Source organism: Maniola hyperantus, chromosome 3, assembly GCF_902806685.2.
Source record: "Maniola hyperantus chromosome 3, iAphHyp1.2, whole genome shotgun sequence".
NCBI lineage: Eukaryota > Metazoa > Arthropoda > Insecta > Lepidoptera > Nymphalidae > Maniola > Maniola hyperantus.
In genome coordinates, this window is record NC_048538.1 from 12,192,707 (window position 1) to 12,216,801 (window position 24,095).

The window sequence follows — 24,095 nt, forward strand, 5'->3', positions numbered from 1 at the left end:
TGAATAATTCATGTACCTTCGTAATATGCGGTGCTTAGCTGTTAAAAATATTAGGTTTGATTCAAAATACCTAACTCAGATCGATGTACCAAAAATTATGTTAGTCTATATTATACCTAGCCTTATTTTTTCATATGCTTCGTATTTTGATGATGAAATAAAGTTAGAATAAATTGTAAAAGGCAAGATTTAAAATAAAGTAATATTACAAAATAAGTTCATAGCTTCATAATATTAAGTACTTACATAGGTACATTTATATTTTCCTTAATTTCTTGATAAACTTTAAAAGAGCTCTTAAAAATATTAAAGCTTTTACTCGAAAGACAGGCAAAGCAATACTATGGTCAATGTCAATGCCTGTATAGATAAAAAAGTGCCTGTGACATACGGACGGACGGACAGACATGACGAATCTATAATGGTTCCGTTTTTTGCCATTTGGCTATAGAACCCTAAAAAGTACGAAATAATTTGGGAAGATCATTTGGATAAGTACACCTAAATAGCTTTTGCTGTTACCTTAATAAGTATATTGATGTACCAGGTCCATTAAGTAAGTATAATTATAGAATACAAAGAGCAATAAGTAAATTACTTCAGGGTCATAACAATCAAAATTGGCTGAGTACTCATGACATTGGTACCATGACTTTTTTGGATTCATATCCCTTAATATTATGTAGTCTTGAAAATAATGTTGGCATAATATTGATATTAGGACTGCCGACTACCGCACAATTTGTAGAGTACGCGGCAGAAAGTAATGAACATCGGCCTTTAGAATGATATTTCGGCTTTATAGAGCGTTCTCTGTCACTCATGTACCTATATGACGTTTTGTCGGTGTCAACGACAGAGACAATGCTCTACAAATCCGCTATCTCCTAAAGGTCGATGGACATTATTTTCTGTCGCGTACTGTATGTACCTGCCTATTTTATTTATTTCTATGTCAAATAGGTACCTATAATAATCCTAAGTGTGCATACGGACTGACAGGCTTAGATACCGCGAACACATCTGATTTGGACCTAGGAAATACCTTTATCCTGGCATCCGATTTTTTATCCGGGTCTGCCTGGTATTCTATACCATTAATCGCTCAGTCACTCGGCGGGTGATGGAAAGAACTATGCTTGGGGTTTCTCTACGTGATCAAAAATGAAATGAGATCTGTAGAAGAGAGTAACCGACAAAGCTCAGCGGGTTGCTAAGCATATACGATAGACGTTGATCCCAAGATTCTGGAATGGCGACCTCGCACCGTAAAACGCAGTGTTGGAAGACTCCTCAAGACTAGGTTCATATGGCGACATCAAACAAGTATCAGAGAGCCGCTGGATTCAGGCGGCGTAAGACCGTGGCGTGTGGAAGTCCCTACAAGAGACCGCTATGTCCAGCTGAGATGATGATGATTAATTGGTGAAGAATAATAAGATTACATTGATTGAAAATCCCGGGAACTCTTATCGTTTGTTGGTTTATCCTTCAATCACAGCAACGGATCGACGTGATGTTTAGGGTTCCGTACCTCAAAATCCTTATAGGATCATTTTGTTGTCTGTCTACAAGAAGCGACTGTCGTGGGCACGGGGATTGCGCGGCAAGCGGCCAATTATATTATTGAGCCTCGCTGCCTCTAATATCTCACGTGCCGTCGCGTTGTGTTGCTTGTATGTATTTTTGAAATCATTCCAAAACAGTACTAAACCTGTCAGACCTTATAGGTTTCGATCAATGTAAACGTGTATATTATGTTTTTAAAAACTTGTGTGAAATGTACTTTAATAAAATACTTTTGTTCAATGTTAAATATCTTTTATTTTCTTTGGTATCCATAATAACTGTGCATAATAAGAACAATTTAGTTTAAATTTAAACAACAGTTTTACACAATTGTACCCAAAAACTAGATCTAAAATGGGTCTAATTTTTTAATATCCTCAATAAAACAAAATTCGGCTTAATTTTAAAAAGTGAAACTGGGGTTAATGCCCCGCCTACGACGTGGCATTGACTCCGAATGGCCTACTTACGCAATGTTCGTTGACCTCTAGCGTCAGTCAGATGTTTTATTTGCAATATATCGTGAATTTTTACAAAATATAGGATTTTTTGAATATTTTCGCGTTCTTTTTTTTGGTGTTACCATTATCAGTAGTATAGTCTTCGTTTTTGCTAGAGTTCTGGTTACACCCTGTATGTGATTGTCTTTTTCGTTTTATCGGGTATCAAATCACAATGAAATGGAGGTATTGAAGAAGTTTACACTGCAAAAACCTTAGGGGGACATTTTTGGGTAAGTTTTAGTGTCCATGCGTGCCTCGATTTGACTGTAGCTTTATCAGGTAAGTTGATATAAGCTACGCCGTAGGAAGTTCTCCACTGAAATCAAAAAGAAAACTAGTTACATGACATAAAAATCCGTATCGGTACTAATATTATAAATGTGAAAGTGTGTGTCTTCTAGCTTTTCACAGCCTATACGTTTTTTTATTCAGATACAAGCGAGCCCTCGACTGGAATCTCACCTGGTGGTAAGTGACGATGCAGTCTAAGATGGAAGCGGGCTAACCTAGAAGGGGGGTGGCAGTAATTAATAAACCCATGCCACTTTGGTTTCTTAAAAAACCAGGGAACTCCCACGGGATTTTTAAAAACTTAATCCACGGTGCCAACGGGACCCTATTACTAAGACTCCGCTGTAGTTCCGTCCATCCGTCCGTCCGTCTGTTAGCGGGCTATATAACATAATATATGTATGTGAAACGTAATAGGTACAGAGTTGAAATTTTTACAGAATGTTATTTTTATTGCCGCTATAACAACAAATAAAAAGAATTTCAAAATGACAGCGATAAAAGTTTCATAAAACGTTTACCACCTTACAAAAAAATTTCCGATGGTACGGAACCCTTCGTGTGCGAATAAGACTAGCACTTGACCATTTTTTTCTAACAACTTGTTAGATAGCCATCGCAACAAAGGTTCACCTACTTCAAATCATTGCAATGGTTATTTACAAATAAAAAATATCTCTATTTGCCTAAATAATAATCTTATGTAAACAGCATACTTCAAACACCACTTAACCTAAATAACTTACATCCAATATTCCCTCATTGCCAAGCAACTCTACTGTACTACAAGTGCCTGTGTGTAGATAAGGAGCCATGTCGCTCACTTTGAGCAAATTGTCTTTCGGCCATTGGAGAATAATCGCGTATACAGCAGTTATGACGTCAGTCTGTGTTGGTCGCGACGTAGGACGTCGGGCGTCGTACCCTCGTTTGGTGCACGTGTACCAAACATTGGCGTTGTATGTGTCGTTCTGGTGCAGCCACGGTGAAGTGCCGTATATGGCCTCACCGTTGATCGATAGCCAATCACCGAGAGTCAATAGTCTCTCTTGGAATATTGGTGCGATTGTGCCTTCTTTAGTTGGTCCTATGTTTATGAGAGCGTTACCTGAAATATTAGATGTAGACATTGACTTTACTTTGTATGGACAGGGCTATTGAACAAACAAAATGGCACTGACTCAGTCATGCTTTATCACCAATGCAACCTCAGTGATGTCCGGTTTTCAAACGGGTCGTTCATTAGTATCTAAGAAGTGGCGCTGATTTATTTAGTTCCAAAACCGTGAAAATTTTTGTTCGCTATACCATATCTTGTCATTTATATCAATGGGTGTAGATTAAGTCTCTATTAGCGAAGTTACAAGACTATGCTAAAAATCGATTATTGGCGACATGTGTCTTTAATAATAAAATGCTACAATAATTTTAGACTCGGATTTAATAATCGGATCATAATAAAATTGACAAATAGAGACTATCTGTAGGTAAATAGGCGTTACAGTTATGTATAAATATGATAAAGATGCGGTCAACGACCCAATAGTTTTGGGTCATTAGGTTGTACTTGAGTGTTTATGTATACAATAACAATGGACGTGCCAGTACGCCTTGATGACTTATAAAAATTTAATAATTTGGTTATATGCAAAAATTAATTATTATGTAAATTGATAAATGAAATACCCACTTCAGTTTACGCCTTGTTTTATACTTTTCAGTATTTATGCAATTTTTGATTTTTTTCATGTTTTTTCATTTCACTTTTGTATTCATATGTTTCATTATGTTTATAAATTGTACTAACCCCCACAGCTGACCGTAGAAACCACTTGCTCGAGCAGCTGTTCATTGGACAGTATTTCGTGCAAAGCCATATTCCGTCTGTAGCCCCAGGACTTTGAGTCAAGCGTGAAAGCATTTTCCCACTTATGATTCTGTAGTTTGCCTGAAAATAAATATTATAGAGGACATAGGTATAGTATAATACACTACAGTATAATATTAAGTGTATCTATTTGTATAATATGCAAGTTATCTAAGCTTTGTTGCTCAAAAAAATTTTTTTGAATATCAATAGACTATAGATGAATTTAGTGAGAGAAGTGATGATTTAAATAAAAAAATAGGTATGCAATACATCCTATTAATAATAGTAAAAATGCAGAGGTGTTTATTTGTCCTTCAATCACCTTTTTTGCATGGATATAGTTAAAAACTACTATATATATAAGCTACTTTTTATCCTGGAAAGTTAAAGAGTTTTCAAGGGATTTAAGTATACCTATTTATATTATGAGTACTTACCAGGATTATATCGATCTGCACAGTTATAAAAGTCACCATGATGACAAGGGATACCAATACCCCATCTATCGTTGACAACTATTTCATCCTTAACCGGGCTCTCATTGTACAACCAAGCAAGTAAATCCGTTGAGTTCCAATATGCATCAAACGCTTCCCAATCACCATCTGACCAGATGACAGACGGTTCGTAGTCATGCACAAGCTGTTTTAAATCTGGCCATAATTTTGTCATAGGATAATTTTTAGTTAAGAATAAGGCTGCCTTGTCTTCCAAGTATATTGGGTTAAACCATTCGTATAAAGAATGGTATACACCAAATTTTAGGTCCTGCTGTCTGACTGCTTGTGCTATTTCTCCTACTATGTCACGTTTTGGGCCAACGTCCATTGCATTCCAGCTGAATGACCGACGTGATGGGAAAAGGGTGTATCCTTCATGATGTTTGCTTGTTATGATGACATACCTAAAATGTTTCATTATCAGTACCCTTATTATAAATGCGAAAGTGTGTTTGTTTGTCCTTCAATCACGTCGCAATGGTGCAACGGATTGACGTGATTTTTTGCATGGGTATAGATAAGGACCTGGAGTGACATAGGCTACTTTTTATCCCGGAAAATCAAAGAGTTCCCACGAGATTTTTGAAAAACCTAATTCCATGCGGACAAAGTCGTGGGCATCAGCTAGTAATTTATATGGATATGAGACTTTTTAAATGAACCTCTCAAAGGCATTCTCCACATATTATTATTGGCTTCTTCTGTATGATGAACCCATCATATGAGTATGGGTCTCTTCCCAGAATGAGAGAGGTTTAGGCCAAAGCCTGCCACCCTGATCCAGTGCACAGTGATTAAGGTGTAAGCTAGTGAGGTTGAGGTTTTAATCATTAGGCTATCACCAGTCTTATATAATTTATTAAAATTTAATAGCTAGATCTGGTCTGGTTTGGTCTGAAGAGAGGTTTCAGCCGTGGCTAGTTACTAACATAATGGACAAAGACAATTATGGACAAGCACTTTAGCATTCCAGTACAATGCTACACAGAAACGGATTATGGGTATGGGTTAAATTAAACTGCCATACCCGTTCCAAGTTAGCTCGCTTCCATCTTAAATTGCATTTTCATTTACCACCGAGTGAAATTACAGTCAGAGGCTAAATTGTCATTGAATAAACAAAAAATACTTACTTGGCTCCAGCTTTGGCAAATAAAGTAGCCCAAGCATCAGGATCAAAGAACTCTGCTGTGAACATAGGTGCAAATTCTTGATAGGTAAATCCTGGAGGATAGTTCTTGTTCATAAACTCAACAGTCTTGTTGTCACCAGATACTACAACAAGGGGGAGACTTTTTAAAAGTTGCTTAAAATTAGATAAACCCTGAATTAATTATATCTTTTGGCAGTTTTCTCTTATTTTTTATTTATACAACATGTGGTGTGTACAGTTATAATAAGGTAGATCGCCTAAGCTCAGTTTTTTTTTATAAATTTTCCACACCCCCCCGTCCACCCTCCTCGTCGACTTGGCCCCGGGTCGAGGGATAGGGGACACCCCCCTACCCCTCTCAACCCCCTTCTCCTGCCAAACGATATCGAATTTTACCCGTTTGGAACTATGTGCTGTATAAAAGTGCTTAGTTTTTGTATAAAATGCCAGAATTTTGTAGTAAAACTCTGGTTCTACTTACATTTCCAATTACTCCAGAACCATTCTGATCCGAAACTTGGTACCGAATATACTCCCCAGTGCATAAAAATACCAATTTTGGCTTTGTCGTACCACTCCGGTAAAGGGCGGGTATCCAAGTCCTTCCAGTTCGGAGCGTAAGTTTTATCCACATTTTCCAGGCTATTGCTCTCCACTAAATTGTAATCCACATTTAATTCAGCATTGGTTTTGTATATAACAAGAAATAGGAGCAAATTTCTCATTATCACAAACACACGTGTGCTCAGTGCTCACGTATAGATGAATCCTAGAAACCTAAAAACCAACTAGTTACAATAAAAAACGTTAGACCATTAACATATTTGTAAAACACATTACAGAGAAGTAGGTACCTAGGTATTAATTTATAATTATTAATTAATTACAATTCAAATTTTGCTGTGACCGGCACATGTAAACAAAACGGCCACAGATTCCTAGTCACAGAACACATTTACTTGTTCCTAGTGTTCCTAGAAAATCAATGACTGTCATTTATGTTGACAATCGCTGCATACGTTCAGTAACATTCGATCCACAAAACTATTTTTGGGATCCCAGTTTTTATTTTATATTCCATTTTTTTTTAAAATCCATTCCGTTAAAAGTTACCTACCTATCTACGAATAAAACATAAACACCTACCTACGTTTTTATAAAATCGCTTTATTGTCGGTCTGTTTGTTGTTTTCTACCCATTTTCTACCGAATACATAAATAACACACTAGTTAGTTATATTAATACCTGTTGTAGGCTGTAGGCATGTATAGGTAACAGAAATTTCATGATCAACCCATCGATCACCAGCCCACTACTAAGCTCGGATCTCATCTCAAAAAGAGAAGGGTTTAGGCCATAGTCTGCCAAGCTGACCCAGTGCGGATCGGCAGACTTCACAGAATTTTGAGTACATTATGGAGAACTCTAGGCATGCAGGTTTCCTCATGATCTTTCCTTCACCGTTACTGCAAGTAATACTTATTTAAAATAATTATTAATTTAAGTGCGTGTCCGGGATCGAACCTCCTTGTTCCTAATAGACCGAAGACGACTAGTTACTAGGGCTAGGCAATCACCGCTAGACACCTAAGTCCCAACCCACCGTCAACCCACCTATAATGAACCCATAGATATCTGATTCCTCGATAAAAGTTATTATTTTGACGATTGAAAAATCGGCACTCAGAATAAATACCTAAATATCTTCCTCTGATACAATCCAATATTTTATTTAACTTTACTGGGTTTATCGATAGTGTTTAATTATTAGCAAAATAATAATAATAACTTACTGTTTATTTACGCAGCACTGTTATCTTTTTCTGTCTCGCCGACTCGTTGCGGCGGCGACTGTCGCCTGTCGAGCGAACTGCGAAGACTGCCAGCCAATAAGTAGAGTGGTAATGTAGATAAGTATGGTTAGTCAATACTCTACTGTAGGCATACTGTAAGGCTATGTGAATATGTAAATAAATGACCATTTTAAGATACCGGCGATTAAAATATTGAAAAAGTATAGGGCGCAAATAATTGTATGCCTAATAACCAGCAACGTGTTTTGGGCCTAAGTTTAATCTTATTCTATACATGTCTTGTCAAAATTCTAAGCTATTAGAATAATTATTTATTTACAGCTAATATAAAGAGTAAAGACTGCCCAAAACTAAAATATTTAATTCCTAACTGGCAATACTAAAAAGATAGGAACATAAATAATACAAGACAGATTTTAATATGTTGGTTTAGCTCATTTAATTCCGGTCTATATAATAATGTATACCAACTATGTACAATTCATTCTAATGGTACCTACAGTAAAATAATTTAACATTAAGTATCTACATGTTCAATTTGTTAATGTGTTTTATTTTTAACTTACAAGAAATGCTTGTAATTTTACCAGTGTTCGAAAAAATTTAACAAAACATGTTTAAATTAAAAATATAATGAATACACGTGGCAACCCTGAATTTTTAATAATACAAAATTATGTAGTTTTTACTTTTATTAGACTAATTCATTTGAGAACCTCTGCCTTCTGATGTCTAGGTAAAAATATAAGGGATATTTAATTCCTAGTTATTTATAATAATTATTTAAATACTAACACATCCCTTAATTTTAAAACAGCATGCACTTATTATAAAAATAACGTGCAACAACCCATGTCACACTATGGCATAATTTGTCTATAAATTCACTGATGTGACTTCATCATTATGAGAACTTAGCACTTATATATTATAAAAATAATGTGCAACAACCCATGTCACACTATGGCATAATTTGTCTATAAATTCATTGATGTGACTTAATTAATTATTATTATGAGACTTAAGCTCTTGACTAGATACTATAAGTTAATGACAAAATAAAGTTACATATATTCATATGTATACATTCCATATGTAGCATGACCAACATTTACAGATTTCATCAACTTAATATACAGAAATCATAAGGTCACTGTTTCAAGCAGCAGTGAATATAATCTAGTTAGCTATAATGGTTTCCGAAACTCAAGCTCTGGTAGGAGATGGCATAAGAAGATAAAAAAATGTAAAATTAAGAACCCTCCTCCTTTTAGAAAGTTGATTAAAAGTGATTCTTCAAAAACTTCTTGAAAAATAAAAATTGTGGTGGTCATGCTTGGAGGCTAGACAGTACACTCAGGGATGTATTTACCTTAGGGGCAATAGGGGCTATGACCCGGGGCGGCACACAGCGGCGGGGCAGCTGGTAGGTGTAAACAATCACACTCGACTCAAACTTCAGTAGTGCATTAACCCGGCGCATTAACCTGATCTCGGACCTCCCAAATTTTAAAACATCTTTACTTAAATCATAAATCAGGCTTGATATTAAAATTTATTTTTAGATTTAGCCCTATGTGTAGCTCTTCATTCTAATTACATCAATTCCAATGCTACAAATTAATTTCACTATTTTTTTACAGTCTATTCGTTTCTAATATTATAACCGTCACTTTTATCCACTTCCACATTAGGAAGTGGTTAACAATGCTATTGTTCATCAACTTTGAATGTTGAGTAGTGGCATGCACCGTTGATGATTATTTCACTGATCCCTGATGTTGGTGGATTTTGAGATGTTGTTAATGTCTCTAAAGGTATGGTGCTCATGACTGGAGTTGTATACAGTTTGCCATTGTGGATGGAAGTATGAGATTGGGTTGATGGTGTATAAACAGTACATGTATGTACAGTTTGCTCCACCCTTGGCTCATTTATCATGCCCATTTTCACTTCAAATATAACATCTTGAATCTTTTTCTTCGCGACTAATAAATTCTTTTCACCTTTTAAAGACCTCAATTCGTTGGCAATGTATTCTCCGAATACCGAAAACTCATCCCTGTTTGCAGGGTAAACTATGTCAGGTTTGAATGAGTGCAGCAAATCTGTGCGTGCTATTTTAGATGGTGTTGTTAGATTGTCAAGCTTGCATTCTGAAGCAGAGTTTTCTGTTCCCTGCAACGTGATGTTGATGTCTTGATTGCCCTGAAATTTCAAGTAACAGGTTATTAAAAAATATATTTATGCGTCAGTTACCACAGGAGGTAGATTTTGGTAACTAAAATCATAGCAGTTAGGTAGTTTTGGATTTTCAAAAATCCTTTTTTAGCGGATGCCTAAGTCATGATAGCTATCTGCATGCCAAATTTCAGCCCAATCTATCCAGTAGTTCGAGCTGTGCATTGATAGATTGATCAGTCAGTCAGTCAGTCACCTGTTCCTTCTATATATTTAAACTAGCCCGTGACTTTGTGTGCATAGATTTAGGTTTTTACAAATATAGAGGAAATAAAAAGGCCAAATTCGGACCAATCGCAATCGATTCATATATGTTGTCACAACTAGGCCGCTAATGTCTGTCACAATATATTTTTACGGTAACCCGATTGATACATGTAATTTAGTACCTACCTACCTAACTTTTTGATAACCCTAATGGAAAAATAACATTGGGGTAGGTAGTAATTCTTAAGGAGGATTCACACATGCGAGCTATGAGCCACTAAGCTTGCAGGTTTGTACATGGATCAATATGAAGCTGCAGTTCAGTTTGTGCAGTGCAGAATATGACGTTCAACTGAGAGCTAAGCGACTCATGAGCCATGATGAGATGTAGATCCTCCTTTACTTACAACTTTTAGTCAACAAAACTGTATATATATATTCCTTAATTCATTATTGCATGCTTGTGTGATTACTACAGGCATCCATCTTAAGACTCATGTCTGAGTTATAATACTTGTTCTTTCTTATTGAGTTTTTTTATTAGGTAAACTTACCGAGAGTAAAACCCTATATGGTTTATTGGAGTCCTTCATAAAGTGCAGGTATTCATAAGCATACCAATTACTAATATAACATTCGTTGTCAGATCGGGCTTCGCGAGCGGACTCTCTGTTGTATTGTGTACGAAGATGCTGGATCTTCTTCGTAGCATCAGACACTGATATGTTCAGAATGTCGGCTATTCCACGCAATTCCTCCTTACGCTTTTGTTTATCTCTGCGCGTATCACACAGGGATGGATTCCATAAATTAGCATTCAGCTGCAGTAGCTCAATAAGTTTCAAGGTTTTATCCTTCGACCACTCCATTAACATTACACTGCTCGTTCAGCCAATGAGAAAAACGTAAACATTGGATTTATAGACAAACAGAAACTAACATTCGACGACCAATCGTTGGACTATTCGCTAAACTGAACCACTAAATATTTTCTTTTCTATATAAAATGAACAACATGACAGTCAAGACTCAAGTCAACACTCGATTCAAGATTTCCAGTGTATTACTTTACTCCAATGACCTAGGAAATAATATGGACCGGCCCTACCTATAAAATCAGCGTGACTACTTAAAAAAACGCTGGCGCGTAAGATGGCTGCTTCTAGTAGGGTTGTAACTAAGAACTTACACTTCCAGCTTATATCGATTATCGATATTTATTGTGCCTGAATTCGTTCTTATGTTTCGAACTTTTCTTGACCTACTATCTATACTAATTTTATAAAGAAGGAAAGTTTGTAAGTTGCTTTGTAGGAAGTAATCTCTGGAACTACTGAACCGATTTTGAACCCGTGCGAAGCTGGGGCGATTCTCTAGTCATTATTATAATCGGAATACCTACTTATATACTATACATATACAATTACATATACTAATAACCTCTTATATTGTATATATTTTTAAACTTATGTAGATATGTAGTATTATTATATGTATTATGCTAGTTGGTTGCCCCCAACTTCGTTTACGTGAATTTATTAAGTAATGAAAACACGGAAATGGAAAGCGTCGAGGCATAGTGAAAATTAAAAAAAGTACCTAGAGAATTTTTTAAAGTTATAGATCAAATGTTTTTCAGTACGAATAACAAATAATTCAAAATCATCATTCTTGGACATTGGTTTGAAAAGGTAAATAAAATAAAAATAACACTGAATAATGTATAAACATATTTAATAAGTAAAGAAAAATTTATTAATAATTTATTAAAATATTAATTCACGTAATCTTGTCACATCAAGAGTTTTGTTAAAACAAGTTTCGTCGAAGTGCATCGAGCAGACATACCAATTTTTATGCCGTGGGTTTATATTTTCAGAGCCAATAGACTCTAACCATTTCTTCTTCAAAATTCCATTTACAGGAAATCTGTTGAGTAAAAAACTAGTATTGGAAAATATCGATATATAAACTTCAACGTCACATCACTATCCGCTATATAAACAAAAATAAAAACAAAACAAGTTAAATTAAAGGAAATACTGGTATTACAAGCCATAGGATTAAAACAGGTCTTAGTAATTATACAATAGATCATCATTATGTATCAATAAATTACACAAAAACCTAGACTTTGGACATAATCGGTAAAATCTCATTACTAACCTGTGAAGGGTCAATTGAGGTTGATTTTTGTTTTTTCTTGCACCACACTGCTTAACACAACACGAAAACATGTTTTTTCCATTAATTAGCAGTACTATATCTAGTTTCTTGTTGCATTTATCACCAAAACGGGACCAAAATCACAAAATTGTTAGGAGTAAACCTCGGAGTAAACAATCTTTTGACAGCAGATCTAGGCGCGTAAAATGGCGTCGCTGCCATTAGCCGGTCACGCGACGGTAGGCTCATGACGTCACACATGATGTTGTGACAAAAAGTACACAACAAACATGTGCTTGTCTTTTTTTGCATATGCAGGTGTCGGTTGGTTAAAAAGAGACAACATACTATTTGATATGAATGTGTCGATATGATAGATATTTGTATAAGCTATTCTGCTATAGTAGAATAGGGCCTCTCCATAGTTATTGTTTACTCATTGCTTTACTCTATGTTCAAGATTCATCAAGTCAGTCAACGAACGCCATAGATACCAGTACCTTACCTACTTCACTATGGTCAACGCCATTTTTTTTAAATGCTTGAGTTAGTGTTGCCAACTGCTTTCCAAAAAATGCAATAAACCAACCTCAAAAATGCTTTAGTGCTTTTTAACAAAATAATTTGTTGACGTCATATCGATGAAAATGAGACATGGTCCAGCGCTTTAGCAATTTGCGGGAGGGACTACCCTCAGAGTGGTACCGGTTTTTAATGTATTTTTTACAAGACACTATTAATAATAGTCTTAGATTGTGCTAATTTTGTTATATAAGAATTAAAAATCGAAAATAAAACTAAAAACTAGGAATAAGGAACGTCAAGGAAACTTTATTGATATAATTTTACACTATAAATCCTATATAGGTAATTTATATTTAACTAGATGATGTCCACGACTTCGTCCGCGTGAGTTTGTAGGTACGTTAGTATTGTTATACTTATCTTCTGTGGTTTAGGTTTTTTTACTCCCGTAGAGATTCCTTATTTTCCTGTCTAAAAGGTAGCCTATGTCCGTCCCCGGGATATAAGCTACTCTAAGTACCTACTTATAACGAATTTTATCAAAATTGATTGAACTGTTGGGCCGTGAAATGCTAGCATAGACAGACAGCAGAGGTACTTTCGCATTTATAATATTAGTAGAATTAGTGCATTTTTGAATATTCAATATACGATACGGTCTTTGAAACTTTGCTGCTTTTTGCTCTCAGATATTCTTTTAAAAACCGATTGATAGTTAGATCAGTTACCGAAGACCTAAATCCATACTAATGTACTTACTGTCTGCTAGCTTTTCACGGCCCATCCGTAGAACTGATTTTGACGAAATTCGATACAGAGATAGCTTGGTTCTCGGGGAAGGAATAGGCTACTTTTTATCCTGGAAAATTAAAGAGTTCCCTCGAGATTAAAAAAAAACCTAAATCCACGTGGACGAAGTCGCGGGCATCATCTAGTCTGTTATAATTGTTCTTCGCGTATCATTACCGCTTCTCCATTCTCTTGATTTTAGTACTTACCTTTTAGATCATCAAGAGAAATAATTCAATATTTAAATAGTGCTTCGCTCCAACATTTGTTACACCATCTATACCCAAAGTAGCTTGCCATGACAACTTAGCAGCTATTTAAAAAAAACATATGAATGAAGATAGATCCCTCGTGAGTATAGATCAGCTTATTGTCTGAGTACTGATAATGTAATTTGATTCATTCAAATATACATTTGTGTAAATATTACACAATTCTGAGCTGTTATTTTTAACTTTTTTATAGAAGACCAAAATAAAAAACATTTCGTCTATTTCATTCTCATTTATTTACAGTCTACAATGTGTAAGGACTACCACATTATAAAACAAGTGCTCTATCATAAAATATTTACACTATTTACAACTGTTGCTATAAAATGCACTATTCAACTCATAAATACCTCAAATAAAACAATTTCATTCCATAACTTCTTATCACAAATAAAAAATTATTAAGACGGTTGAATACTTTGCTTGAAAGATATTATAATAATATACATATTAGATATTTATATATAGTTATATATGTTAATTTTTATAATGCCTTGAACTTTTTAGAAATCAAATGCAATTTCATAGTTTAAGCAAGAAAATATTTTTAAGTTCAAATGACTATACCACTGCAGGTGGTTTTTGACTCGAGCGTCGGCAGTGACACCGCGACAGAGCGTTAGATTAATGTTCCTACTATGCAAATGTAGGAAACGTCATTCGAGCGCAGCAACACTAATGCTGACGTCTGTCAGTGGCGCCGCAGTCCGCAGACGCTCGACTTGAAAGTCTACCATTTAGAAATGGATGTAAGTACAGAATCGATAAAATTGTTTTATTTAAGAAACATTAATTAAAAACTTAAATAACGACTTCACACCCTCACTTTTTACTAAATAAGAGGAACCAAATAATAGGTAGATATAACAATAGAAATTATAGAACACAAATTCTTATTCATCGATAGCGTTAGGTATCGATATCTAATTACTTACTTGTAAAGGGTTAACTACCAAGATTTAATAAGCTTCATGTAATAAATATCAACGTAGTAACCCTATTATCAAAATATACCGTCAAAATAACTGTTATAATATGTACAAACAAAATAATCTGTTCATTTTATAAACCAACAATAATTATTCTGTATTATTAAAATTATAGAAAGAAGAAATATTATTCAATCTTTCTTCACTGAATTAAACCATTCCTAAATGATATATATCCATTGAATTTTCACAAGATAAATAACCTAAAAATACATCACAAGATCTAATTGGAACAATAAAATGCAGTTCACATAAATAACAAACAACAAAAATAAAACAAGGTTCTATGATGATTAAGGGCTCCCCCACACAGCCGCGTTATTATCGGTCGATAATATCGCATGCGTTATTGCGATATCTGTTTTCAGTACATTTTGTATTAGGATGGTCATGTAGTTACACACTGCTGCGATAATAACGCCGCAATGGAAGTAGGACGTATTATCGCAGCAGTGTGTAACTATTTGACCATCCTAATACAAAATGTACTGAAAACAGATATCGCAATAACGCATGCGATATTATCGACAGATAATAACGCGGCTGTGTGGGGGAGCCTTTAAGTAGGTATGTACAGTGCCCTAGCTTTAATCTAAACAGAAATTACAAGAGATTCGTTTAATAATTTTTAAAATGTCAATTTTACAAGGATCGACATTAAATAGATTACAGATTTTTTTCTATATATTATATCCGAAAAGAAATAGTAGGTACTCTCAAAAGAAGTAGGTAAGTATAGATAATGCATTACAGCTGTTAATAGAATTGGTATGGCAATGTTAATTAATTAGTGGCAATAATCCATTAGAAATTAAGCTGCAATTAGATACACTAAGTATAAAATATTCTCTAAAAGTCCATATTAAAGCAGTAGGTAGAGCCATTAAACTAATTTACATTCATAAAGTAGTATACTGGGAGGTACAATAACCAGTCAATATAATTATTATCAATAAGTTAACAAATAATAGACATTCTATTTTTAACAATTGACAATAATTTGCCTATTTGTTTACAAATTGGTGGTCGTATCGCCTTGAGGTTACTATGGAAAGTGAAAACTTGACTCGCATCCGTTTTCTGATCCCTATATTCAGGCATTATTACAACTAGGAATCGATCTCACTTTATCGGTCCGTCTACGCTGTCACATCTCACGTAACAACTAAATAAATACTAGCTACATGCCTGTACAATGTCTATTAATAAAAATTTGTACGAGAATTCAAAACTAAATTTTTACGTTATGTCAAGCGGTCGGTGCTCACGCGCTCTAAAGAAACCTTTTTCCGTGCGACACTCTCGAATAGTGACCGTCTGGAGGTTCACGGTAACGTCTGTGATGAAGATTTGATCGGCGACAGGAGACCGTGCCATCCAGTAGGCTGCCCCTCGTCGGGGTGGGGGCGGGGGTGGCATGGGTGCAGCGACGGGCGCCTCTCCCCACGAGTCCTCATCTTCAGCCTGCGGGGTGGGCGGTGGCGGACGAGCACCTTTCGGTTCGGCTGGTGCTGTCGCTGTAGGTTGAGAATCAGTCCGCCTTTCTCGTTCCGGAGGTGTATGTGCGTCCGCTTCTTCGGGTGAATGTGGTGCTCTTCTAGGTCCCGTTCTCGGAGCAGCAGCCTCGGCTGCAGGAGAAGCTGGCGCAGCCGCACCACCCGGAGGTGCCGCCGGTGGTGGGGGCTGGGCATGCGTCCTCCCACCGTTCAGTTTGGTGGAATCGTGTCGTTTGGCCGGCGGACTCATCGTGATCGTGACGCCAATTTTCCCCGATTCTCTCGACAAAACTTCTGCCTTGCGTTTCCCGGGTGGCGGGTGACGCTCTTCGGAACCACTGCGCGCTCGCTCGACGGGTGAATGTTCTCGTTCCCTCTTTCGCCCTTGCCTTCGTATTTCCTCGCCTCTTTCGAAGCTTTGAATGAGTCGCGGGTCGAGAATATTCTCTTCCGGCTCCCATGTGTTGTGTTTCGGCTTCCAACCTTTCCATTTCACATAATACTCCACTTTGCTCTGAAAAGAAAAAGACCGAGGTTATTTAGGTACCGATGGGCATTATAACGCGGGCGCGCGATTGCGCTAGCGTGGCGTGACTGAGTGGCCGGTGGCGTGCACCGTAGGTAGGTACTAAGGGTTGCACAGTGCACGTACCTATAGCCTCGCTGATTATTCGCGATTTGACCGGGTTAAAACTTTAACGCTGTTAATTTAACTTTCTGATTTCTGTTTTACCAGAAATACCTACCTAGTTCTATCAAGTGGGTAGGTATCTAATAAAATGAAATAGCAGCAAATGGCAACAATAATTTTGGTGCAGCAAATTGTTTTGGCAGGCACACAGTAAATTAGGTACCTAGGTAGGTACTTATTGCGACGATAATAACATACAATAGAATTAGTTTTCAAACATGCAATTACCTACCTAACATGGTGACATGCACACATTACAACAAAAAAAGTGTGTATTGACTATTGGTTTTGGATTAAAAAAAGGCAGAGACGCAGGTCGGTCCGGGTTCGCAGTTTCGGAGCGCACCTGCCCGAAACAACAGCTGTCGGCTATCTCCCCCGGGATCGAGCCCGAAACATACGCCGCGACACCAAATGCCGTTACAACATACCTATTTACAATTATTCTACAATCATGCAATGTCAAAACTGAGTAATAATACCACTAACTAACAAAACAATAGGTAAGGTAGGTATAGGTAAACCAGAATCTCATTAAATGAAATTCCAAATTTAGCAACACTAAGTACTTACCTACTCGCGAACACCCCATGTACATAGTACTGCGTTGTGAATATTAATAATTCACTACAATATTCACCACAGTGCACTGTGTAGGTACACAGGATACTCACAGTGTACAGCGGCGCTGCGAACTCCGGGATCCCACTTCAATAAGTAAGTATTTTCATGAGATTCTGGTCCACCTACTATATCTACTTGATCCTATAACGCACGTAGTTACCTACCTATTACGGTTCCTATAGGTAAGTCCGTGACAGGTTGAGATGGCAATCAGGGTATGAGGTGGAGTGGGGGCCGCACACCCGCACGTCACTCGCGTTCACCCGCACCGGGTTAGCAGGTAGGTATTTATAATAATTCAATGTTATCTTTTTTTTTCTTTAGGTATTTATAAAGAAATAAAGAAATAAAAAAAAATTTTAATTTTTTTAAACTCGCGTCCAATTAAGTTATATACCTATTTGCTAAATGTTACCTATCTATTATGTTAAAAGAAGTCGGTAAAAACAAGCGTCCAATTTATCCTGGTAATTATTAGTCCTTTTTATGTGGGAAAATTCAGAAAGCAGGCAACATTGTTATCTACTTACAATTATTATCTGTGCCGTTTATAGTTGACTTTGACATCTGTCATTTGGTCATGGTGGCACATGAGCGTGACCTTAGCGTGACATATTGGGATTTGGGAACGTTTAGAAACTATACCTATACCTAGGTAAGTAGGTATAATTTTTTTCTAACAATAATAATTCATGAATATTTTTTAGTTTTAAAAATATATAGTTTAGGTATTACAGTCAGGTCAGGTATTTATTTTGAGACTACAGTACGTGGCAGAAAGTAATGTTAATCGACCTTTAGAAGGAGATAGCAGATTGGTTGTCTCTGTCGTTAAGACCGACAAAACGTAATACCTACTTATAGGTACAATGCCATTCTAAAGGCCGATGTACATTACTTTCTGCCACGTACCTACCTATCTACCTACACCTAGGTACACATAGCCTAAGAGCCAGCGCGTGCCAGACCTTCCTTATTTTATAAAAGCTGAAAGTTTCTCTGCGTCTTGTCCCAAACACTAGGAGGAAAAGAGGAGCAACGTTTGTTTGGATCATGGTGGCTTTGAGAGATAAAGGTGTGAAAAATCTATTCTATTTTCTATTATTAGGTATATTATTTCTATTTTCTTCAGAATAACATTACAAATCACGTCATGCGATGCCAGACAGTAGTTGGTAAGTACCTTGGTCAAAGAATTAGTTTGGCCATCCAAAGGGGTAATGCTGCCAGCATCTTGGGTACAATGCCTCGCTGCGGTGGTCTCGACGAGGTTTTAGATTTAATTTAATTTATTTTAGTTTTAATTTAATGATGTTTTTTTTTTAGATTTAAGTTTATTAATAGTTTATTTGTTAACCATTGATAATAAATTAAGTACTTAAGTAAGTATTATCTAACGTTTTAAGGATGTCTGGCGGGGGTTCCCATGACACTAAGGCTGAGATCTAAGTAGAGCGCACTTTGACTTTGCTCAGACTTAAGATTGAGTTAAAACGAGACAGATTTATGTGAGAGATACCTATACCTACCTACCTACCTATAGTTTTAACTCTGTCTTAAGTCTAAGCTAAGTCAGAGTGCGCTCTAGGTAGGTATAGATAGATCTCAGCCTAGGAGAGTGCACTCTGACTTTAGTGTCTGGCAATGCATGATGGATTTCTAATAAGTAAGTAACTTAGGTAAGTAGGTAAGTACCTAGATAGGCTAGGCTAGGCACCGAAGAAAATACTTATAAAAAAATTGACTTTATATAGGTAGGTAAGTATAAGTAGGTATAGGTAGATACCTAGGTAGGTATTGACGCAAGATTTTTTCCTGACATCAGGGATTTGGAATTTTATCATTTCTAAATTTCTGGTCTGGTCTGGTGGAAGTCTTCGGCCGTAGCTAGTTACCACCCTACTGTCATAGCAGTGCCGCCAAGCGATTTAGCGTTCGGGTATAGGTAGGTACCTACCTACGATGCCGTGTAGAAACCAAAGGGGCATGGATTTATCCCTTTCCTGTCATACCTCTTCTAGGTACCTAAACCCGCTTCCATCCTAGACTGCATCGTCACTTACCACCAGGTAAGACTGCAGTCAAGGGCTAACTTGTACCTATATATCTGAATTAAAAAAAAGAACGAATCTCCTCTCAAAATGAGAAAGGCTTTGGCCATAGGTAAGTACTTAGGCCAGTCAGCAACAAAGCTAGGTTTGCAACCATCCATCGCTTGTACGGGCGGGTGCAAACCTAGTTTTGTTGCTGACTGTACCTACCTACTTAGTCCACTACGCTGGCCAAGTGCAGATTGGCGGACTACACACGTCTCCTTTGAGAACTTTATGGAGAACTCTCAGGCATGCAGGTTTTCTTTCAGTTAGGTGAAGCAAGTGATATTTAACTCTGCGAACTTAGAGATGCGTCTCCGGAATCGAAGCCCCGACCCCCCCGAAAAGAAGGCGGACGCGCGACATACTTATAACCACTGGCTATCACTGCAGAGACAAAAAGATAGCGGGGCACAAAGATACCGTTTAATATCCATGACAAACTGCAATCCCATAGTGGACACCTGTGGCGACACAAATTACAAAGAAAACTGTCTAATATAAAACCTGATGTTTATTACGGGCCTTTCTCTTTTATCAATTTTCTACAAACACACGAAAACCAACTTTACTCCCTGATATTACAGTCCATTTTGCTTCGTAACTTATTACACATAGGGCGTTTCGAAAGCTCCTACCTGTTGTGAACCCTCGCCTCTTATTGGTTTTAATAATGAGGGGGTGAGTTGGGAGCTGCAGTATACGGCGTGACTTTGTAGTGACGTCGGTTTTTATTTCATTTTAATGGAAATTTAGTTTGAGTTTTTTTAGTTTTATTTTTTACTAGCTCATGCTCGCAACTTCGTCCGCGTGGAGTACACAAATTTTAAGCCCCTGTTTTACCCCTTTAGGGATGGAATTCTAAAAAATCCTTTCTTAGCGGATATCAACGTCATAATAGAAAGAAAAAAAGAAAAGATGTTTATTTTCTAAACTGTGCCACACATCACATCTTACATCTTACTAATAGGTACTTACCTAGGTACCTAGCTACCAGCTATCTGCATGCCAAATTTCAGCCCGATCTGTCCAGTCAATCACTCAGTCAGTCAGTCAGCATTTCCTTTTATTTTATTTTTACGACGGGCAACGCGACGGGTGGAGTTTGGACTAACGATCTTTCGCATTTCAATTCGCTCCTTAATCGTTGAGCTAGGTATAGAGCCATGCAGTAGTCTACAAAAGTACTTTTTTGCTTGAAACACATTAGCCCCAACATATCTACCTACCTAGTATGACAAGGTGACAACGCTTTCTCGGCATTTGCAACGCTTTATCAATGCAATGCAACCTACCCACTTAAAAGCTGCGAGAAAGCTTTGTAGCAGGTACCTATTGATTGTGTTTGGGCTGCAATACCTAAGTCGTTTGATTATTATAAAAGCTACCGAGATAAGTAAGTACCTACCCACCTACTGAAATGCTAAAGTTGAAAAGGGAAACTGAATAAAATTTTGCTATTTTAAGTTAGCACTTAAAAAACAAGTAAAAAAGAGCCAAGGAAAAATATAGGTAGGTAGGTAATAAAGTATAAGGTACCTACCTACCTATATTTTTCCTTGGCTCTTAAAACTAACAAACTGAAAAAACTGCACAAGTGGAAATAACTACATAGATAGAACCTACAGTGAAGAAATCAATAAAAAAACTTCACAGTTAAACTTTTAAGTAGGTATAAAGAATTGATATGCAAAATTCAAAAGATACTTCGACCAAGACTCAAAAAAAAACAAATCAACCATTTCTGTCATTCTTCAAAGCTTCATTCGAAAATTAAACAAAAACGTTGGATATTGTAAAAAAATAAAAAGGATCATTGGGACGTGCACGCAAGGTGAGAGCGTACGGCTGCGCGGCGATTGGCCGGCGGGCGGGGCGACGGGAGAGGGACCCCGCCCCCGCTCCATCTGCCTCCACCCCCGCAACGCCTGTATCGAGCCCACCACGGTACCTATGCGGCCCGCCTACCTACTATTTACATGACAGTAAAGTCGTTTTTTGCTTGAACTGGGCGTATATATAAAATGGTGGTTTTGTTATACTGGCATTGCCATGGGCGTACCACAAGTCGGTATCATAGACGCCAATTAGAGCCGATCGCTGTAATTAACGAGTTAATCAACAATTATAAAATGATACCAAGGTGATGAGTTCATTGTATTTGGAAGACGAGCCGATTTTGTGATGGGTTTGGCCGAGACATTCGTTCGTTTTTTTGGGTTTGCACCACATTTTCTATAGGATTGAGAGTTGAAACATTGATTGGTAAATGATGAGATGATCCTAAATAGGCAGGGATAAAATGATAGTGATGACTGATGAGTTTACAATTAAGTACCTATTGAGAACTGTCCAGATGGATTTATGAATTTGGCTTGTTTGACAGTTTTTTTTATTTCGACAATGTAGGTACCTACAGCCTTCCTAATAGGTAGGTAGGTAGGTAGGTAGGTAGCTACCTACCCAGCATTTTGTCTCTAAACGAGTCTAGGGTGTTCTTTTTTTTAAAGAATACCTACCTAGAGGTACCTACCTACTTACTTACTAGGTATAGACATGTTTAAAATGACTAATAAGTACCTATTCCCCTTTCCTCTCCAACTAAGCATGTGCGTCGAAAAAAGGATCTGGCACAACGGGCAGTTGAAGTGCACCAGGCACCCAGGTGGCAAGGTTGAAATTGCTTGCGGTAGCCTGCGGTACCTACCTACCTACGGTTGTAGAAAAAGGAGGGTGGAATGAGGTCAAACAACTCCTCAGAGCATTGCAGCTTGTGTCTTTGACGGGTTAAATTGCACTAGGTAATATAGATTTTGCGTAAGTAAGTACTTTACCTACCCAAGTACCCCGTTCTGACACTTTACCTAAGCAAGTTTCTGTGTCGGACACAAGCTTGGCTCTACACTCCTCTAGATCCTCGAGAAAGCTGTGCTCAACCTTTTTAGAGGGCGTCACCCGTACCTACTGTCATCCGCATAGCAATGGATGTTGCTGTCATGCAACATGTCATCGATATGCAGGATGAACAGTGTGGGTGATAAATTGATAATACTGAGCCCTGTGGGATGCCAGCATTGATGGGATTAAGTTCCCAGCAAAAACTGTCGACAGCGACTTTGATGATTCGTCCATCAAGAAAGGTGGCGATCCAACAGGCTTCATGAGTATAGTCCGTAGGTTGGTACTTAGTTTCGATAGAAGTGCCCTGTGCCAAACCCTGTCAAAGGCTTTTGCGATATCAATAATATCTACCTATATGGACCGATTTAACGGGTTGACTCTTTCCCGATCCAATTTCAAAACCTATCCAATCATTTTTTAAATCTTATAAGGAAGTCGGTTAGCAACGGCAACAAATCACAATTTAACCTCATTAGTTTGGGACCCGCATACCTATTTGAATATCGTTAGGCTAAATCGCTTTGACACTAAATTGTCTGTGGATGGCTTTGAACGAATGTTGTGAAACGGCAGAAAATAATGTACCTAGGTAGGTACATCGGCCTTTAGCGTTGTCTCTGTCACTATAATACCTACCTATCACCTATAAGTATGTGCGTTTTGTCGATCTCAACGACAGAAACAATGCTCTACAAATCTGCTATCTCCTTCTAAGGTCGATGTACATTATTTTCTGCGACGTACGGCAGGTATACCTATTGATAACGCTTCTTATCGACGTATAAGAGCCATTACCTGCTGTTGACCGCGGCCGCCGACCGACATGACACTCTGTAGTTAATATTGATAACGTGGTGTCTTGTACGAGCACGCCGCGCAGTGGCGACACGCAAGCGAATGTCCGGTCGTCCCGACCACTAGGAGAACGGGTATGAGAGCATTCACACGACGACGAGCAACTTGAGACGAACTAAATTCTCGCAGAAAAATAGTCAAGCCTTTCTAACACAGAAAAAATAGAATCCCGAAAGTCTTTTGAGATTTCACGAGTGACGAATACCTACAACAACCAGGATATTAAGTAAAAACAGTAGGAAGAAATAATTTGGAAGGGAAGGTCTGCTAGATGATGAGAAAAAGGTTGTCCCCAAAACTGTTTAGCTCTCTTTATGCGTTTTCTTTTTATTTATTAAAATTAGCAACGCTATTATTGCAATTTTTTTGACGCCCGTTTAGTCGACCATTCTAATGACTCTATGTCAACCAACGATTTGATACCTACAATGCATTATGAAGATGAAAGTGAGATCTGAGGTGAAAATACGGGATGAAACGAATTCGCGTTATAGATGCCTATCTGAATAGGTATACATTCGTAGAACCACAATCTGTAATTTGCT

The 24,095-nt window shown here is 37.4% G+C and overlaps 3 protein-coding genes across 6 annotated transcripts in view; all 3 read right to left on the reverse strand.

Moving 5' to 3' along the window:
* Positions 1 to 1,799: 1,799 nt before the first annotated feature.
* Positions 1,800 to 8,045, reverse strand: Fuca (alpha-L-fucosidase). Of its 4 annotated transcripts, none has more exons than XM_034984841.2 (7): positions 7,681 to 8,045; positions 6,368 to 6,674; positions 5,867 to 6,008; positions 4,671 to 5,137; positions 4,171 to 4,311; positions 3,110 to 3,471; positions 1,800 to 2,388 (listed from the first exon to the last, which is right to left on the reverse strand). In XM_034984841.2, the coding sequence occupies exons 2-7, from the start codon at positions 6,609 to 6,611 to the stop codon at positions 2,269 to 2,271; spliced, it is 1,476 nt and encodes a 491-aa protein (XP_034840732.1). In that variant the 5' UTR covers positions 6,612 to 6,674; positions 7,681 to 8,045; the 3' UTR covers positions 1,800 to 2,268. The 4 variants fall into 4 exon arrangements, with proteins under 4 accessions (XP_034840732.1, XP_069365429.1, XP_069365430.1 ...); XM_069509328.1 differs by having other exon boundaries at positions 6,368 to 6,663; positions 7,681 to 8,044; XM_069509329.1 differs by lacking the exon at positions 7,681 to 8,045 and adding an exon at positions 6,741 to 6,829 and having other exon boundaries at positions 3,288 to 3,471; positions 6,368 to 6,663.
* Positions 8,046 to 9,281: 1,236 nt separating this feature from the next.
* LOC117996714 (uncharacterized) lies at positions 9,282 to 11,206 on the reverse strand. The gene is made up of 2 exons (XM_034984846.2): positions 10,704 to 11,206; positions 9,282 to 9,909 (listed from the first exon to the last, which is right to left on the reverse strand). Exons 1-2 carry the CDS (start codon positions 11,022 to 11,024, stop codon positions 9,412 to 9,414), a joined length of 819 nt encoding a protein of 272 aa, XP_034840737.1. The 5' UTR covers positions 11,025 to 11,206; the 3' UTR covers positions 9,282 to 9,411.
* A 2,907-nt stretch (positions 11,207 to 14,113) lies between these two features.
* Pc (chromodomain protein polycomb) overlaps positions 14,114 to 24,095 on the reverse strand; it is a 35,964-nt gene continuing 25,982 nt past the window's right edge. Inside the window, exon 3 of the mRNA XM_034984570.2 lies at positions 14,114 to 16,900. Within this exon, the coding sequence (XP_034840461.1) occupies positions 16,130 to 16,900 (771 nt within the window). The 3' untranslated portion in view covers positions 14,114 to 16,129. The remainder of the gene's footprint in view (positions 16,901 to 24,095) is intronic.

Coding starts and splice junctions, on each gene's coding strand:
- Fuca (XM_034984841.2), bottom strand. CDS start 6,611: ATGAGAAATTTGCTCCTATTTCTTGTTATATACAAAACCAATGCTGAA. Junction 6,009..6,367: donor GTTCTGGAGTAATTGGAAAT/GTAAGTAGAACC, acceptor CCCTTGTTGTAG/TATCTGGTGACAACAAGACT. Junction 3,472..4,170: donor TTCTACGGTCAGCTGTGGGG/GTTAGTACAATT, acceptor CTAATATTTCAG/GTAACGCTCTCATAAACATA.
- LOC117996714 (XM_034984846.2), bottom strand. CDS start 11,024: ATGTTAATGGAGTGGTCGAAGGATAAAACCTTGAAACTTATTGAGCTA. Junction 9,910..10,703: donor CATATAGGGTTTTACTCTCG/GTAAGTTTACCT, acceptor TTGAAATTTCAG/GGCAATCAAGACATCAACAT.